Source organism: Mastomys coucha, unplaced genomic scaffold, assembly GCF_008632895.1.
Source record: "Mastomys coucha isolate ucsf_1 unplaced genomic scaffold, UCSF_Mcou_1 pScaffold9, whole genome shotgun sequence".
NCBI classification, from domain to species: Eukaryota; Metazoa; Chordata; class Mammalia; order Rodentia; family Muridae; genus Mastomys; species Mastomys coucha.
In genome coordinates this window covers 106,241,672-106,260,020 of record NW_022196915.1, presented here as the reverse complement: position 1 = coordinate 106,260,020, position 18,349 = coordinate 106,241,672, and the positions used below count along the sequence as shown (strand labels likewise).

Below are 18,349 nucleotides of genomic sequence, written 5' to 3'. Positions count from 1 at the left end.
TGGTTGCTGGGATTTGAACTCGGGACCTTTGGAAGAGCAGTCAGTGCTCTTACCTGCTGAGCCATCTCGCCAGCCCAGTAATAGTGCTTTTTTAAACCTGAATTTACTTTGTTCTTTTAATCATGTCGGTGTGTTTGTCTTTATGTGGGTGAGTGCATGTGACTGGCTCCTGGAGCTAGAGCTACAGATGACGGATGTGATGTTGGTGCTGGGAACCTAACTCAGTACTCTGGTGTTTGTAACTACTAAGCTATCTCCGCAGCCACTGTTGTGTTTGGGGACAGTCTTGTTGCATAGATGAGGCTGGCCTAGAAAGTGAGTGAGCTCTTCCTCTGCCCTCTGAGTGCTGGACTTGCAGGGCAGCCACTGTCACCAGCGTGGTTTCATGTAGGTAGATGTTTCTACCTTAAACACTGGGTGGCGATGTTGGCATTAGGGCCCCTGTGTAGCAGATGTCTCTTAGCTGTTTGGACACAAAGTCTCCCTGTCTTCACCATTCTTACATGTCAGATCTGTGGGATAATTGTTAGATTTTTCTTCTAGATTACTTGGTTCTAGGCTATGGGCTGAGTTTATTAAAGCAGAACAATGTGGCCGGGCGGTGGTGGCACACACCTTTAATCCCAGCACTTGGGAGGCAGAGGCAGGCTGATCTCTGAGTTCGAGGCCAGCCTGGTCTACAGAGTGAGTTCCAGGATAGCCAGGGCTACACAGAGAAACTCTGTCTTGGGGGAAAAAAGGCAGAACAATGTGAGACTGCTTTTGTGTCTAAAGGGGCTCAGGATGAAGAGCTGCCACAGGCAAGATTCTCTGTTAGTTTGTGAATAAGATGGTGGTTATATAGGCATACATCTTTTGTGACCTTCTTTTAATAAAGGCTCAACCTTTTCTCTAGCCCACCACCCAGCAGAGGTAGTGGAAGAAAAAAGTTACCAGGATAACGGGGGTTTGGGGAGAGTGGACTTGTTCAGTACTGGTTCTTTGGGGGCGAGCTCAATCTTCTTTGGCAGCAGTTCAGTCCCATAGCAAACAACGAATACAACTCAGCAGCTGTGGACCAGTCCTCTAGGCAGGCAGACACCAGGCATGAACCAGCAGCTGTAGTTCAATCTTGAAGGAATGACAAGGCTCTCCAACTGGCCCAAGGTGTGGCCATGGAAGAGGTGAGCTGCTAGAGGAACCTCCGGAGCATTCCTGGTGAGTTTCTTCATTTGACATAACCAACTTTCCAAGGAAACTAGAAGTTTCCATTTCACAGTTCACCTCGAGAAAGGTCACTGTGACTGGAAGCACAGTGACCTTCCTTTATTCTTTGATTCTTTGTCATTAACAGTGACACTTCCTTTAAGAAAATATTTGAGACTGAAGAATGACAATTCTCTGAGTTTCTTTGAGCCATTTGCTAAAGATAAGATTGTGCTGGTTCGTGGTGGTTGTTTTAACATCAGTTGAGAAAACGCCTTTGTTAAACTGGCCTTTAGGTGAGTGGGTCTGGCATTTTCTAGACCCTTGGTCGATGTGCAAAGGCTCAGCCCCCTGCGGATGATGTCACCATCCAGTCCTGCTGTAAGAGAGCAGGCTGAGCGAGCTGGTAGGATGCTCTCCTCCATAGCTTTGACCTCTGCTTTCTCACAAAGACAGACAGCAATCAGGACACGGATGCCACTTAGCGCTTTCCTCTCTGAATCACCCAAGTCAGTATTTTATCACACCAGTGGGAAGGCAAGTCAGGGCAATAATTCATTTGGTGGATGAAGGTTTGGGGTTTGGAGATCAATCAGAAAGCTCATAATCTTCTGGGCTTAGGGTAACACAAGGTGCGCTAATTCTTCACAGCTTCAGTAAGTGCTAGAGTTAAAAAAAATGTGTTTTGGTCCACACTTTGAGCTGATGGTCACCTGGCCGGCCCTGTTTCTGGGTGGCAGTGGTGCAGAATGTCACTGCAGAGGGGTATGAGGCAGAGTCTAGGCACACCCCTGCTCCTTCCAGCTGACTCTCTTCATTCCTACTATCTCCTGTGTCACTGTAGAATGATGCCATCAGTGCATTGATCCACTGATGAAGTCAGCCGTCAAGATTCAGCCACTCCAGGTAGGACCACCAGTTTGGGGCAAGCCTTCCAATACATGAATCCTTTTGTGTGTGTGTGTGTGTGTGTGTGTGTGTGTGTGTGTGTGTGTGTGTGTGTGTGGTTCTTACTGAAATCGTAACATCGGGTATAGGCTGGGCCGCAGCTGTGGGTGAGTCCCGAGTGCAATATGGTAAGTGAGCTTCCAGGCCGGCTCCTCTGTGGCCATGTGGGCTCTCTCCAGGTGTTCCAGGAGCTAGGCTGAGAGCTTTGTAGGTGTTATTTCTGGGGCGGACCTTGCTGTAGCCTTCCAAGAGCGTAACCTCATGGTGATGCTGTGTTCATCTCTCCGAAGGTTCCTATTTGGTTGGACCAGGCTGGGACATGGAGGCATTTAAAGACTCCTTTTGGCAACCCAGGTAGAAAACCTCTGTCTGGCAGGGAGAGCTTCCTGGTGAGGTCACCCGGTATTCCAGAGATTTGAGTGTCATGTGGCTGTTGGTTCCGTTCCCTTCCGAAAGGGTAGAGAGGTGTGTAGGTGGCGGGCACTGTGGGGTGGTGTTGGTGGTGATGGCGGTGATGTTCATCCCGAGCCCGCTCTTGCATTAGATCTTGTGAGGATGAAGTTTCCAAGGAGGAGAGAGCGCCACACAGAGCCACTCTCTAGCAGGAGGAGAAAGTGCCATAGCAGGAGGAGAAAGCGCCACACAGAGCCACTCTCTAGCAGGAGGAGAGAGCACCACACAGAGCCACTCTCTAGCAGGAGCCCGTAGTGGCCTGGCTCTGGGAGGGTGTAAAAACATAAAGTGTCAGTCAGGAGCCCTTGAAGTTCCCTTATTGAGTCGTGTCACGCCACGTCTGGGGCAGGCTGCTGCATAGGACATGGGGACTCACTTGAAGGGTCCCTATAAAGTGTGACTGTGACCTCAGTTGAGATCTTTCCAGAGGTGACACTTGCTGAAGTAGCCAGGAGACTGGGGCTCCCTTCCTCAGACCTGTGTGTTTGGGATGCTGCAGAGATTTCTTGTGGCAATGTCCAGAAAAGTCCCCTTAAAAGGACATTTGATTTTTCTTAGGTCTTTCTGGCTTATATTATTTTTGTGTATGTCTTGGGAGTTTCTAAAAGAACAGCTCATGTGGAACTTGCATCTTGGCTGAGCAAGAGAGTTTCAGATTGACAGACTCCACCTGTGTGAACTACCAGGACTAATTTCCCCATCGAAAGCCTCTAGAGATTAATGCTCAGCTTAATTTGGTGACATGGGGTTCCAGGATTTTTTTTTTTTTTTTTGCTTGCTAATTAGCTTAAAGATTTGTTGCCCGTGAGAAAAATAACTAGGAAATTGGTATGAAGTTCAACTGGAAAAGGTTCAGGCTAAGGAAATAGTCATGCTGAGTGTGTGTGTGTGTGTGTGTGTGTGTGTGTGTGTGTATGACGTGTTCATATGTTACCTGTGTCCTCCTCTTATTGAGCATTGTGGCCATTGCTTTTGGTGATTTCTAAAATGTCCCCAGGCCTGAGTGTTGTTGTCCCAGGGCTTTGCTGGGTCGACACGGGCTTTGGAGATGGCAGTCACAGGGTCACACTGCCTCTGTGCTCAGCCTGCTCCCTTAACAAACTTGTTCCAGGTGACTGAAAAGTTAGAAGCTTGCTGAGTGTGTCTCCAGGGTGAATATCTTACCCAATGGTTCACTGTGGGAACCAGGAGATTAATGGTGGTCTTATTGTATGTATAGACTTGGGTGCAGACGCGAATTCAGATTTCACTAGCTTTGCTGCACGCACTTGGATCCCATGTGTTTTGTGAGAGTCACTACTGCAGAAGCTAGCTATCGGGTACCCAGTTCTCATCACCCCGTATGCCCAGCAAACATGGATCTGATCACCATCTCTTGAATTTTGCCACCTTAAAGATTTTCTACAAACGAAGTTATATGTAACTGTTGGTATTTGTGTACAGTGTTAGCTGGGCGGTGAAAGGGTGAGTGGAAGGATTGGAAAGGAGTTCAGGGGTTAAGGTTCCCAAGCTGTGATTTCAGCCTTCAAGCCTTTACTAGCATTAATTGATGAAGGAAAACAGACCTGCCATCAGAGCATGGGCACCCTAGCATGGGCTAGTCGGGGAGGCTGCTGCAAGGGCGAGCGAGGGATGTAGAAGAATGGCGGATATAGTTCTAGATGTAAGGGTAAGGAAGGAACTGGGGACAGAGTTTCTGGCTTTCTGGACTGGTAGGCTAGTCAGGAGTAGTATTGATGACTTGGGGAGGGAGAGCCAGGCACACAGGACTAAATTTAAAACGAGGGACAGATTCTCTTAGGGGTCTGTTGGTGTAGGACTGGGCCATGGCGGCTGGATGAATTGTATCTGGCTAGGGTAAAGCAGCGATTCTCTGACCCAGCTCGCCTTCAGGAGGCGAGATGCTTGCTAGGTTCAGTGGGGCAGAAGATTGCCCTGCCTACTGTCAACTCATGGCCTCAGTGTTGCTGCAAGGGATGGTGCTTTGGCATACATAGAGCAGGCACTAAAATGTCAGACCTAGGCAGGGCCTGTTGTTTTCATGGACAAACTGGGGAAAGCTTAGCTTTACTGATGGTGGTGGTGGTAGTGGTGCTGGTGGTGATGGTTGTGTATGTGTGTGTGTGTGTGTGTGCGCGCACACACATGCGCACATGCACACTCGCGCATGCACAGTCCTCTTGAAGCTGAGTATCAGCTGATGAGGACCGTATCTTTCACTGTCAACACAAAAATGGGAGTAGCTATTCAGGCTTCAAATACAAAGTACTTAAGTCTTCGTAGAAGTATTTTAGTGAATTCTCTGAAGGGATCTGAAGTATGGTAAATACTATAGAAGCCTGGGCCTGAAGGGTAGAAGTCATGCTCTTAGAACGTGATAGGGCATTGCACCCTTCATCTTCCCTCAGAGGTCTCAGAAGCTCTCAGTCAATGATGTTGCCCACAGACAGACAGAAAGACCGACACAAAGACAGAGAACTGAAATGCCTACTGTTGGCTCTCCCAGGGGCAGAGGATCTGTCTATAATGGGGAAGTACTCTCAACTGGTCTCTCTTATTTAATTGAAACCTAGTTATCTCCCTGGGTAGATGTTCAGCCGCTCCTGGACTTCAGTGCACAAACTGAAATTGTCCCCTATTAAGAATATAGTTAGAATGTGATGCCCTGACCTACAGGGTGATACATTCAGGCAGCAGGGTCTGCCACAGAGAACCAGCTGTTGGCCACTGTGACCAGAGACTGGTGCCAGCTGCACTCTTGCCCAGTGCTGTGACATGTCACTAGCTGCCAGGGCTGTGTGCTGCATGTGTTATGTGCCATGTGCTGCATGTGCTGTGTGCTGCATGTGCTAGGCATGCACAGAACCACACCCTTATCCCCACAGGCCATTTTCATTACATGCTTGGCAAATGAAAGCAAGTCTGATACCAGTCTTTACGTTAGGAAACATCTGAGCTAGCCTATCTGTCTAAGAGCCAGTCCGTGTACCTTTGTTTTTATTATTTTTACTAACATTCTTAAAGAGTTTGTTGTAAGCTGGGCAGTGGTGGCACACACCTTTAATCCCAGCACTTGGGAGGCAGAGGCAGGTGGATTTCTGAGTTCGAGGCCAGCCTGGTCTACAGAGTGAGTTCCAGGACAGCCAGGGCTACACAGAGCAACTCTGTCTCGAAAAAACAAAAAAACAAAAAACAAACAAACAAAAAAGTTTGTGGTTTGGGTAAGAATGATTCATATATTTGAATTCCAGTTGATGGTCTATTTAGGAAAGGTTAGGAGGTGTGGCCTTGTTGGAGGAGGTGTGTCACTGCTTTGAGGTTTCAGAAGCCCATGCCAGGCTCAGTCTGGCTCTCTCTGCCTGCAGCTATCCAATAAGACGTGAGTTCTTAGTTTCTGCTTCAGTGCCATGCCTGCTGGCCTGCCCCTGTGCTCCTGCAGTAGTGATCATGAACTAGCCCATGAAAGTGTAAGCCCCTGTGCTCCTGCAGTAGTGATCATGAACTAGCCCCATGAAAGTGTAAGCCCCTGTGCTCCTGCAGTAGCGATCATAAACTAGCCCAATGAAAGTGTAAGCCCCTGTGCTCCTGCAGTAGTGATCATGAACTAGCCCATGAAAGTGTAAGCCCTTGTGCTCCTGCAGTAGTGATCATGAAGTAGCCCATGAAAGTGTAAGCCCCTGTGCTCCTGCAGTAGTGATCATGAACTAGCCCCATGAAAGTGTAAGCCCCTGTGCTCCTGCAGTAGTGATCATGAACTAGCCCATGAAAGTGTAAGCCCCTGTGCTCCTGCAGTAGTGATCATGAAGTAGCCCATGAAAGTGTAAGCCCCTGTGCTCCTGGAGTAGTGATCATGAAGTAGCCCATGAAAGGGTAAGCAAACTCCCAACTGTACGCCTTTCTGAGTTGCCTTGGCCACTGTGCCTCTTCACAGCAGTAGAGCAGTGGCCAGGACATGTTTATTGCCATGTTGTCTAGGTTGTGACTTTTCACAATGAATGGCCAGTCATCCAGAGTAACTGAAAAAGCTGAAGGTTCCTACGTGTGTGCACAAAAAGCAGAGTTAAGGGTGAAAGAGTTGTAGTATTGGTGGCAAACATTTCTGTGGGAACTAGCTCCTTAGGTTTTCTTCAAGTCTAATTCCCGAGCATCCGGGTTGGATTTAGATGGACCTTTCCCCTAGAAGTTCATAGTGGCATGGGTCCTGTTGGAACCTGTTGGAGCCTCTCAAGAGTAAGGCACTAATCCAGCACTTCAGCCCAGTGCACTGTGGGGTGGCAAGACTCACCCTATGGACTTGGCTGATTTTCTATAATTACAGGCTTTTCCAGGGAGAGCCCAGGCTTTAGCTGTCCTCTGTCTGAACCCAGAGCTTCTGTGAGGGTGCTGACTCCAGGGGCTCCTGGGTCCTTTGAGCACATGGCAGGAAGTTTTTAACAGTGTTTTCAGAGACCAGGTGCAAGCCTGGGCTTTGGATCTGGAACATTGTGTTTGCAGTTTCTTTTGATTAGTTATTAAGGGTTATGACCTTCGTATGATTAAGTATAATAAATACTTGAGCTTTTCTAAACCTTGCTCCTGATTAAATAGAGTCAAGATAAGGTTTGAATATGAGTGAAGGTTAAGAAGTTATACTGAAAGTTGGAGTCAGGTGCTTGGTGGCAGGGACAGCTGAGAGCTCACAGGGGACGGATGGCAGGAGTCTTTTGAAACCTCAGGCCTGCTCCTAGTGACACACTTCCTCCACCAAGAACACACATCTCCTTCCCAAACAATCCCACCACCTAAGCATTTAAACGTATGGGAGCCATTCTTACTCAGATCACCCCCCCGAATCGTGTGTGTGAACGTGTGTGTGTGTGTGTATGTGTATATGTGTGTGTGTGTGTGTGTGTCCGTCCGTCCGTCCATCCGTCCGTGGTGTGTATGGTCATGCATAGGGCTTGTGGCTATGGTCAGCTGGGGCTCTGGAGGTTATGAGGCCAGCAGGTGACTGGGCTCATGCAGCTGCTCCAGTTGGCCAGAACAGGCCTTTTTTTTGTGTTGATGAAGGTGTCCCCAGAGGCCTCAGTTGAGAGCTATGAGGTCCTTCAAAGCTTGACCTTGTAAGCTGTACAGGGTTTGAAGAAATCTCAAAGCAGGCCCAGGTTCTGGGGCCACAGTGAGTTTGGTGTTTGCTAGAGCAGCAGACACAGGTGCATGGGGCTGTGGGCTGTTCATGTTGCAAGCTGTTGGTTTGCCTTCTGATATCAAGGACTGTCACACACACATGCACAGCATGCCCCTCTCCTGCTGTCTCCCTTCCCTCGTGGCAGAGCACCAGACTGCCTCAGGGGGCTGGGAACTGACCACCTCACCATCAGGCAAGGCAGGAGTGTCTGTTACAGATGGTATTCTCTTGAGTAGGTATGGGAGATGTTCCTAGTGGCTCTGAGCAGGCCAGGCCATGGCCATTTGGGCAGTGCCTAGTTATCAGCGTCACTTCGTATTAGTTGCCTCATAGTGACAGACAACACAGGCCAGACAACCTCTAGTGATTCTGTGGGTGCTGGGCAGATCTGGCCTTGGGCCATGGGTGACCTCATGTCCAGGACTTCTTCAGTTGGGGTCCAGGAGCTGACCACATGGGTCTCACCTATGGCTGGGCAGAGCTGAGGTTCGTTTGTGGGGGTGTGTTCAAGGGCACGTGGGATTGGTAGGTACCCTAGCTAGTAACAGCCCCCCCTGCAGTATTGGGGGGAGCAGTGGTAAGTTGTCTTTAAGTCTAAAAAGGAAACGGCAGCTTTGCTCATGAGGATCAAGCAGAAAGCTGGTTGCTCTGCTCCCTGAAGCACTTGCTATTCTCAGGAGTCTTGTTCTAGGAGTGGTCAAGGGATGCTGTCTCAGAGAGAGGTTATTCTGTGTGGTGGATAACCTAGTGTGGTGTTCTTGGTGTCTCCGTAACCTGATGACTTCCAGTTTCACTCTTGGTATCTGGGCTTATGGATAGGGGGAGGGGAGGGAAACGTGGCCCCTAAGCTTCTTCAGCTTAGTCTAGAACATAAGAGGGCAGCCCAGCTCAGTAGGGTAAGTGACACAGTTGCCTGTGGGAAGAGAGGATACCTAGAAAGGGAACTCTTCTGAAGGTCAGACTTGAGAAGCAGGGTGGGAGCTGGCAGTGTGGGGTTGGCATAAGCATAGTGAAGGAGAGCAGCTCTTAGGTCAACTGGAGTGCTTAAACATAGGGCTTGTAATACATGCACGAGTGCATGCAGCACCATCACTAGGTTTAATGTTTAGTGTCTAGGGGGACACCTGGGAGAAGGAGTAGAGGAAGAATTGAAGGCCTGGGCTGGGAGCTGAGTGGTCTCCGGGATTGAGTGTGAAGATTCCTTTGGCACCAGGGGCTGGAAGAAGAGCTGAGGGCCAGCTGTGGAGGCCAAGGGACTGGAAAGTTACAAGGGACAAAGGGTGTGGCTGATGAGGCTCAGACAGGACACTGTACCACTGGTGAGCAGAGTCGCCTGGCCCGACGGCTGTGGATGGGCAGGCAGGCGGGCAGGCAGGCGCAGAGGACTGTCAGAAACTTTCAGTAGAGAAGCGTGTCAAGTGTGAGGACTGCTGAGGCCAAATGGGGTGCTGCTTCTCTGTCTGGAGGGGGAGGAACCTGAGCGTGCTGCGCTGGGCCAGGAGCCAGTAGACAGGGCCAGGTGGAAGGAGAGCCGCCCAGAGGGCTGCTGGTGAAGCCTTGCAGAGAGAGAGGATGGAGTCCAAAGTCCCACGGTTAGGATTAGCCTTGAAGAGAAGGAAGGCCACCCCACTTCATCCAGGAGGGAAGGAGGTAAGAGGCAGCTTGGAGCTTCTGAAGTGCACAGCAGCTGCCCCGTCTGGGTTTGATCCTGCTGGAGCAGGGGCACCTCGGGTATTAACTCCTGGCTGCTTGTGTGATGTGGGATGAGCAGATGCCCAGTCCGAGTTGGATGAGATGCTGTCCTGACTTGCACTCTCTGGCGCTCTTGGGGGATATCCCCAAAACTGGCTTCAAACAGTGTTTACCTGGTAAACTTCACAAATCTAGAAATAGGGAAATTTTTCAGGGTAGCCCATCAGCTTTCAAAATGGCCCCCACTTCAGGAGATGACCCTAAGCTCTAAGAGCTGTTCTCAGACTCTCTTGGCAAATGGAGGGTCTTTCAGACACTGATGTTGGGACCCTGACTAGAGCCAGCGACTGGCCAGGTCAGGGCTGCTTTGTTAGTTACCCAGTTGCTGTGCTTCAAGTGCAAATGAACGTAGGTGGGCTTTGTCCTCAGAGTGTGGGAATCTGTTTAGCAGTGAGCCTAGGAGGTCATGGACAACACTGCAGTCTTTGCAGTTTCTTAAGTGGTGTGGCAGGCCACTTCCTCCTGCTGTGCGGTGGGAAGCCACCACCCTTCTCCCCTTGCTCTTTGGCGGTGCCTCTGAGGCACATGTCACATTGTGTGCACCATGTCCAGTATGTGAAGTTTTATTTCACTCAAGATGGTCAGTGGGTCTGAGGCTACCTGCCACTGTGGGTGCTGGCTCTGCCTCCTTGTGAGAAGGGGTCACTGCGACCGTTCCTGCCTGGTTCTTGTCATACAGTCTAGCATTGCAAGGCTCCCAAGTTACGCTCTGGAAAGCCAAGTGCTTGGAACTTCAACTCTGAAAGCATGTGAGTGGCTGGCACCCAGTGACAGCAAGGTCATTGCCACTGTGCTGCTGGTGCTGGCAGTGTCCTGTACCTGTGACCTACCTTGTCACCGCTCACAGATAACCACCTTCTCATTCTATGCCTCCTCAGCTTCCCCCACCCCATTGCTCTCCTTCTTGCCCCCCCAAGCCAGTAATGCAGTTTCTTTGAAGAAAGGATTAATTAATAGATGACTTTTTTTTAAAGGTCCCCATGGGTATTTTTTTTTAAAGATTTATTTATTTTATGTGCATGGGTATTTTGCCTGAATATACATATATGTGTACCACTCCCATGCCTGGTGCCATAGATCCCCTGGAACAGGAGTTGCAGACAGTTGTGAGCTGCCATGTGGATGCCTGGGAATTGAGCCGGGTTCCTCTAGAGGAACAACCAGTGTTCTTAACCTCTGAGCCATCTCTGCAGCCCCTAATAATAGACTTTTAAGGATCAGCCGGACATTCTCTTCTTCCTGTGGTCTGTGGGAAAGCGTGTTCTCAAGACTGGTTTTTGTCTCCTAATGTTCTTGGGGGTTGCAGATTTTGGGGTATAGTGGGCATTTTGTTCCCGGCAGGCACTTGTTCTGCCTCCTGTTGGGACACAGAGCCCCTCCGACTATTTCCAGCACTGACAGTGACCATGCCTGATGAACTCTGGGCCAGGGCTGTCCTGATCTTCCTTGGACATGGACTCTGTGTAGTTGACTATTCAGCATTAAGTGTTCCAAAAGTTGTTACAAGATAACAACATTTGTGGGCAACACAGCAGTTACTGTTTATTGTTCTCTGGGATCTGGCTGTTGTTCCACTGAGGAGAATAGCTCTAAGTGACAGCTAGTGGGGGCTGTGTCAGTCCCCCCTCCATGTTACGTGATGCAATAACCGGTTAACCTATATTTTAGCAGATAACCCATCTAGAGGTAGGACATGTTGGAGATGGTTTGAGAAAGAAGTAGAAATTATGCTTGAACCCAGGGACTCACACGTACTGGGCAGGCCTCCTACTGAGCTTGAGTGCCAGCCTAACAGCCAAGTATCCAAACTAACACATCCCAATACACGTTTGAGTTTTGCTTTCATTATACAAAGTCGAACCTTTGGTTTTTTTTGTTTTGTTTTGTTTTGTTTTGTTTTTTTGCCTTTCAGTTTTTCTGCTTTCCCACACGTTCTCTGTTTGTTCAGCCTACATACTTGGTAAGAATCAACGTAGTCCTTGTGATAGGAAGCAGACAGTTCCTCCAAGGTCCTGGTGAGCACATGGGCCAGGTAGGATGAACCAGCTGTGGCTCGGGGAAAACTGATGTCTCCTCCTCTCTTTCCTGCAGAACCTGAAAGCAGACCCAGAAGAGCTTTTTACCAAGCTAGAGAAAATTGGAAAGGGCTCTTTTGGCGAGGTGTTCAAAGGCATTGACAATCGGACTCAGAAAGTGGTGGCCATAAAAATCATTGATCTGGAAGAAGCCGAGGATGAGATAGAGGACATCCAACAAGAGATCACAGTGCTGAGCCAGTGTGACAGTCCGTACGTCACCAAGTACTATGGATCCTATCTCAAGGTAAGGCTTAAAAATAACGGTGCTTCCTTTATGCTGCGCTTGGCCGAGCCGGTCGAGCGGACACCAAGGACTCTGACAGCACAGCAGGTTTTCAGAGCAAGGAGAGATGTGCTGACCTTTGTGGCCAAAAGAACCCGGCTTTGATGGTGTCGTTATCGCCGAAGACATCCTATGCAGAATTCTATTTTGGGTTAAAGCAGTTGGTGTTCGAATTCTCTTTCAAGGAAGAAAATGTTTGGGTTGGACCTTGTTGTTGAAGCTGTTCATTCATTTATAACTGTAGCCACCAATCACTCACAGGGTGGCTGTGAGGAGCCACAAGACATCTTGGTATCCTAAACTGTGCGTCTTGGTGGATTAAGTTATCAGCCGTGGTTTGGGTTGGTGCTGTTTTTGTGCTGCTGAGGTGGCGGAGGCGGTGGAGGCGGCTGAGGTGTCTTACATCAGCTTGTAAGAATGCCAGGAGAGCGAATGCTCACGTAAAGCCCATCGAGCATGGCAGAACACTCCACATGCTCCCTGTCCTTTCTCTGTGCTGTTGATGGTAAGGAGCTGTGTTACTGCGGTGGCTGACCTGTCCTCTCACGGGGATCACTAAGACCATCCGAAAATACAGGTGTTTACTTTAGGAGCAAAATGACAGTCATGAAGTTACAACACAAATAATTTTATGGCTGGGAGTCACTACAATATGAGGAACTGTATTAAAGGGTCCCAGCTTTAGGAAGCTTGGGAACCCACTATATTAACGTACTCTGACCCTGCTTGGAAGATACTCACAGGATCATTGTCCCCCAGAAAGCTCAGGGTGTGTTCAAGCCCTGAACCGGGGGGGGGGGGGTTCTCTCTGAGCTCGTAAAAGTAGTGCCCTTAAAAGTGGAGATTTAGAACACAAGAACTGGTACAGTAAAACCTTGAAGTGATTTTTGTAGAAGCTGAAACTGTGTGCATAGGAGCGAGCATTTGCTGAGGAATGAATGCAGCATAGACTCAGGGCCTATTCCTTTTCTGCCTCAATCTGCTGGACACATTCCTACTGAAGTGAAAGGAGAGATGTAGGGTTTGGTTCTTGTGGAAATGAAATGGTTGTCAGTGTAAGGCTGGAATTTTTGAGAACCAAAAATGATTATTAGGAAATAAAAATTAAGTGGTAACACTGCTTTGTGGCTACGGTGAGGAAGGATGGCAGTGTGTAATTGTCACACTTAGGTAGCTTGAGAGGGTCCCTGCAGTGTCATACAGGGAAGCAAACCCCATGTAGAGATGAGAATGAAAGCCCAGATCAGACTTTTGGGGATGCGGAGGAGTCGGCAACTGGTGGCTATTCCCAGTGTATGTAAGCCCAGTACAATTTGGAAAAACGTTTCCTGGAGTGATACGACCCCGTTGCACAAGGAAGTGTAGTGACACCGAAACCCAACTCAGAGTAGTGTCATTTCTTCTCAGAAGATGTATTCTAGACATATGCGCCCTGGACCAGCTTAGGGGCTAAGGGCCTGTCCTGGTCTTGGTCATACAGATAATGGAGAGGTCATCTGGGCTGTTAGCCACCTCCGGTGCATGTGGCGGAAGCTTAGGGGAGCCTCTGGCTACCACTCTGGTTCTGGTTCTAGGAGCTTGATGCGGCTTGGCTGACAGATAACACAGATCCCAGGCTGTTAGCCACTCCAGTTCTCGGTCTTCTGGATGGAAGGACAGGCTTTCCATCTTTCCCATTGGGAAGATGATCCTGTGACTGACGTTCCTGGTTTCTCCGGAGATCTGTAGTCCACGCCTTCGTGCTGTGTGGTCAGTGCTTTCTGAAGTGAGGAGAGTGACTTCTCGGGTTAGATGCCACTGGCCTTGAGACATTTTTCTGTGTGAATGCTAGTGATTTACTTTAAAAAAAAATCCCTGCTTCCTTATTTGTAAAATGGAAAAAAAATCATGATATATACTTCAGGGTTGCAAAGATGAAATGCAAATAGAGTGTATGAATGGACTTGTTTAGGTTGCTCGGTTCCTTCTTCTTTCGATTCCTTCCCTCTTACGACTGGTGGGTTTCAGTGACTGCAGTTTACAGTGGAAGTGTTCAATGAGTCAAAGGCCAGTGGGGAGAAGGATGCCAGCAGACAGAACGAGTGCTGGGAGGGGAGGGGCATCGAGCTTGGGGCCTAAAGCAAAGCAGAGAAGACTCTCCATGGGGAAACCGAGGTGGTGAGAAGAAACTCTGCAGATGGTGTTAGCCTCATGTAGGTTGCTGGTGGTAATTTGTAACTGGATGGTCTTTGCCATTCTTTACTACTGATCTAGTCAACTTATATTTTTAGGTAATACCCATCTGAAGTTAGGAAGTTTTGGGGTTAAGGTGACAAAAGGTGGAAGTTTTGTTTATAGCGAGTTAAAGTCCTTTCCCTTCCTTTTCCTGGGGATTGAGCCCAGGGCCTCTCACATGCTAGCTAGGTAAGCCACAATCAAATCAGAGAACTGTTTTGTAGGTTATATTTTCTTCCAAGGTTAAAGAGTGTGGTGATTGTGGAGGTCAGTTTTAATCGCCAACTTTACAGAGTCAGGATACCTGACTTTTTTTATAGTCTTGCTAACCCCACAGGATTCCCTGGTCCTGCCTCCACTCGCCCACTTCCATTTGACCTTGTCCAGTATGACTGCAGTAGAAAGCTTGGTACTGGGTCTGTGGGAGGCGGAGGAGGAGGCTTCTGGTTAATCTTCTAGCAGAGTGAATTTAGTTAATGGTACGGCCTCATCCTTCAGAGGTTTCCAGGCTTTCTGTATCAGCCCAAGTGGCGAGTGTGGATGCGTATACTGCCTTTCCCTACAGTACCACTCTAGTACTCATTTCTACTGTGATAAAAACCCTGACAAAGGAATTTTAATGAAAAAATGAGCTTATGTGGCTCACAACGCTAGGTTACAGCCCATCTTGCAGGGCAGTCAGGGAGGGCAAGACTGGAAGCATCTGGTCACATCCACAAGAACAAAGACAATGGAATATACGTGTACTTACTTTTGCTTAGCTCCCCTCTACGCTTACATAGCCCAGGATGCCATCTAAGAAATGGCATTGCCCACAGAGGGGTGAGTCAGTTAATCTAATTAAGGTATCCTCCTGAATAAAATGCCCACAGGCCAACCCGACCCTCAGGGTCCTCAGTGAGACTCTCCCCAGAGACTGTGAAGAAGTCAGGCGTCCTGTCCTCCACCTGTCCCCGCCTGTGCAGCCTCTCAGGAGTGGTGTCTGGGTGCTGTATTTGGGGGAGATGCCAGCCTCCTGGACCTCTGCATTCTGGTTCAGTGGTCACAGCCAGGGTTTTTCTCTGATCCTCGGCAGGGGCTCCACCAACAGGCCGCCCCTCAGGCTTCCTGCAAGGTTTGGGAGCCTGTTGTGTTTGATGTGCCTGGCACGTGGTGGGTTTTAGCAAATGGTGATGTAAAAGGTTTTTTTTTTCCCTTTGTTGTAAGTACTGTCTCAGTCAAATGACTAAAACTTCATCTTTAAAAGTTCATTGCCAGTGTGCTAAAGTGGGGTGTGTCCTGCTCTTACTCTTCTTCTTTGTTCTCTGGCCTCATCCCAGTTCTAAGGCAGATGAGGTGTGAGGCCCTGATAAAAGGAAAAGATGTGCTTTTCAAGTCCTCACTCTCACTTAATAAGGTGATGCACCTTATTAAGGGTTCTTGCCCCAGGGGTCATTGTCTTTGTGAGTTCAGATCCTAGGTTTACCAGTGAGGTTTTTAATTTTTTTTTTTTAATCAGTTCCTAAAAATCATTAGGGCATTTTACCCACAGATTTCACCAGAAGTCAATGTGGAAAAGGTCCCAGCTGAGTTCTAGGAAGGCCCTGCGGGTGCATTCCACACCTCACATGGAGTGCCTTTCCTCAGTCTTTGGGCTTTCCATCTTATCTTTTCCCCACCTACCCCCGAGGGCTTGCAGTTGCCTCAGATGAACTGAAAAGACAGTTGTACCTCCAGGAGAGGCAGAGAGATGCTTCTGTAGGTGGCCAGTGTCTGTTCCTGGCCTGGAATGTGCCCTCAGAATAGTTAATGGCCCCTTTGCTGACCATAGACATTCTGAATTACCACAGCAGAGCACCCTCAGCTCCTGTACGGAACCTCTGTGCTGCTAGTTCTGTGTGAGCTTGACACAGCTAGAGCCATCGTTTTGGGAGAGGAAACCTCAGTTCAGAAAATGCCCCTGCCAGATTGGTCTGTAAGCAGTGGGACATTGTCTTGATCAGTGGGGGAGGGCCTAGCTCAGACTAGGCAGTGCCACCTCTGGACTGAGGGTCCTGGGTGCTTTGAGCAGGCTGAGCAAGCCACAAGGAACAAGCCAGAAAGTAGCATTCCTTAATCAATGGCCTTTGCCTCAGCTTGTCCCTGAGTTCCTCCCTTGTTTTCCCTGGATGGTGAGCTGCAGGTTGAAATAAACCCTTTCCCCCTCAAAGTCGCCTTTAATGGTGGTTTATCACAGCAGTGAAAACCCAGACTAAGACAGTCTCTGGGGAGGTTCTCTGCCTTGCTTGCGTTGTGTTAAAATCTAAGGCACATTTCTGTCTGGAAGAACTTGTCTTGCTGCATGAAGGAGTGGATCCTGTTGAAGCCCGACCGATGTCCTTCACTCAGACCTTTCCTCCGGGCATCTCTCAGAAAGCCAGTGCTGATCTCGATCTCAAGCATATTTAGCAATGCTGGTGGCCGTTCACTGTGGAGAGCATCTCAGTACACTTGTGTCTGGTCTATGCAACCCTCTCTTCCTTAATCCCAAAGACAGAACCCCGCCATGTCTCTATCAGTGAGGGAGAAATAAGGTAGTCTTTAATAGCGGTGTGGGAAAGGTTCATTGGGACCGGTTCATTCACTACGCCACATTTAAAGGGCCAGCCAGAGAAGGTCACACTTCCACGTGCCCAGTGCGCGGATGTTCTGTGAGCCACTGAACTACGTTTGAGTACAGCTTTGTGGTACTCTTGCATGCATTGGTTCCCTCACCCCCCCCTCCCCACACTGAAGGTCCAGGTACCTGTGTCCGTGGATGGGTCTGGTTGTCAGGGCTGCTGGCTGGCTTCTACTGAGTGGGGGTCTGGGATGTCTTATACACCCCAGTGCACAGGACCACCCACATGGCAGAAGTCCTTCTGTTGAGAAGTCTGCCCCCTGGGAGGGAGTACAGGTTTATCTTCTGAAGCAGTTGTTCGAGAAGCAGTATTTTCCTGAGTGATGTTTGGGGCTGGTTTGGCGTACTTAGGCAGAATCTCACACGATGGTTGTGCTTACGGGATTTCCGTGACCAGACCAACTGTGGACCCTGGGAAAGCAAGATGGGTCCACACTGTAGATACTGGATCCACATGGAAGCTTTCTATGGTAGGCCATGATGCTTGTAGGTCCAGGCATCATTTGGAGGTGAAGCACTGCCAGAAAGAGGTTTCAGCTGGTATAGGGAGGGCTCAGGGTGGCCCTGGAGGCCTGGGGAAGGGAAGTAGTCCACAGGAGGGCTGCTTTGGGATTGTTGATGTGGCCTTGGAGCTGTGACTCTGCTTGGCTGTAGCAGTGTACACCAAATCAGAAGGGGGCTCCTCTCACTGATGGCCACCCTGCTGGGAAGTTTAGCATCTGCAGTGGTTACTGAGCCTAAACGTCCTCAAACTTTGGCCATTAGAGGAGTATTACTGAATAAGAAACAGGGAAAGTGCTGAAGTCTTTTCATTGTTGTTGTTAGCTTTTTTGTTTTCCTTTTTAAAGAGTACTTTTTTTTTTGGTGGAATTGGTTTCAGAATAGAGACTTATATAACCCAGGCTGGCCTTGATCTCCTGCTGCCTTGTCTCTTAACTGTGCTGCTGTGTCCAGCTTGGTTTTTAAAGGCTTTAGCTGAACGTGGTGTACTCAGAGCTGAGGCAGGCTCTTTCCTCTGTGCTTGCCTCCCAGCTGTGGCGTGTCCCGCTGTGTTCTGTAAGGTTGTCATCAGTTATTTTCTTGGATTCTCCTCTCCCTTTTCCACTCACAGGTCTCAGAAGAAGAGAGCTGAGGTTTTGAGATCTTGTGCTCCTTGGCATCATGATCATCATCGCCATCGCCATCGCCATTGTCATCCTATATTAGGTCTTTTGTCTATGTGTCTTTAATAGACAAGAGATTATCTGGTTTATTTTTCCTGTGGCATAATTTGTCTCAGTATTCACACAGTAAACATGTACATTTCTATGTGCTTTAACACATGTGCAGATTCCTACAAACACCCATGTAATGCACTGTTGACTAGCACCAGCGTTCCAAAGAGCTGAACTGGTCAGCCAGCTGTCACCAACCCCCAGGAATTCATTCACTTGTCCGTGAACACAGTCTGGTATTTCAGAGTGTCCTTGAAGAATCGGTCTCACAGGATGCGGCCCCTTGTTTAGTGGCTTTCAGCTAATGTAGTGCACAAGTGGTTTATTCACATCCAGTCATCTGTTGTTTCTTTACATCCACACAGTGCAGTGTTGTATAGATCTGCCATGTTGGTGTTCCTTTACATTGACACAGTG

General features: G+C 48.8%; 1 protein-coding gene across 1 annotated transcript in view; it reads left to right on the top strand.

Moving 5' to 3' along the window:
* Positions 1–18,349, top strand: part of Stk24 (serine/threonine kinase 24) — a 99,729-nt gene that overhangs the window by 33,173 nt on the left and 48,207 nt on the right. The window contains exon 2 of the mRNA XM_031362797.1: positions 11,597–11,827. Coding sequence (XP_031218657.1) covers positions 11,597–11,827 — 231 coding nt within the window. The remainder of the gene's footprint in view (positions 1–11,596; positions 11,828–18,349) is intronic.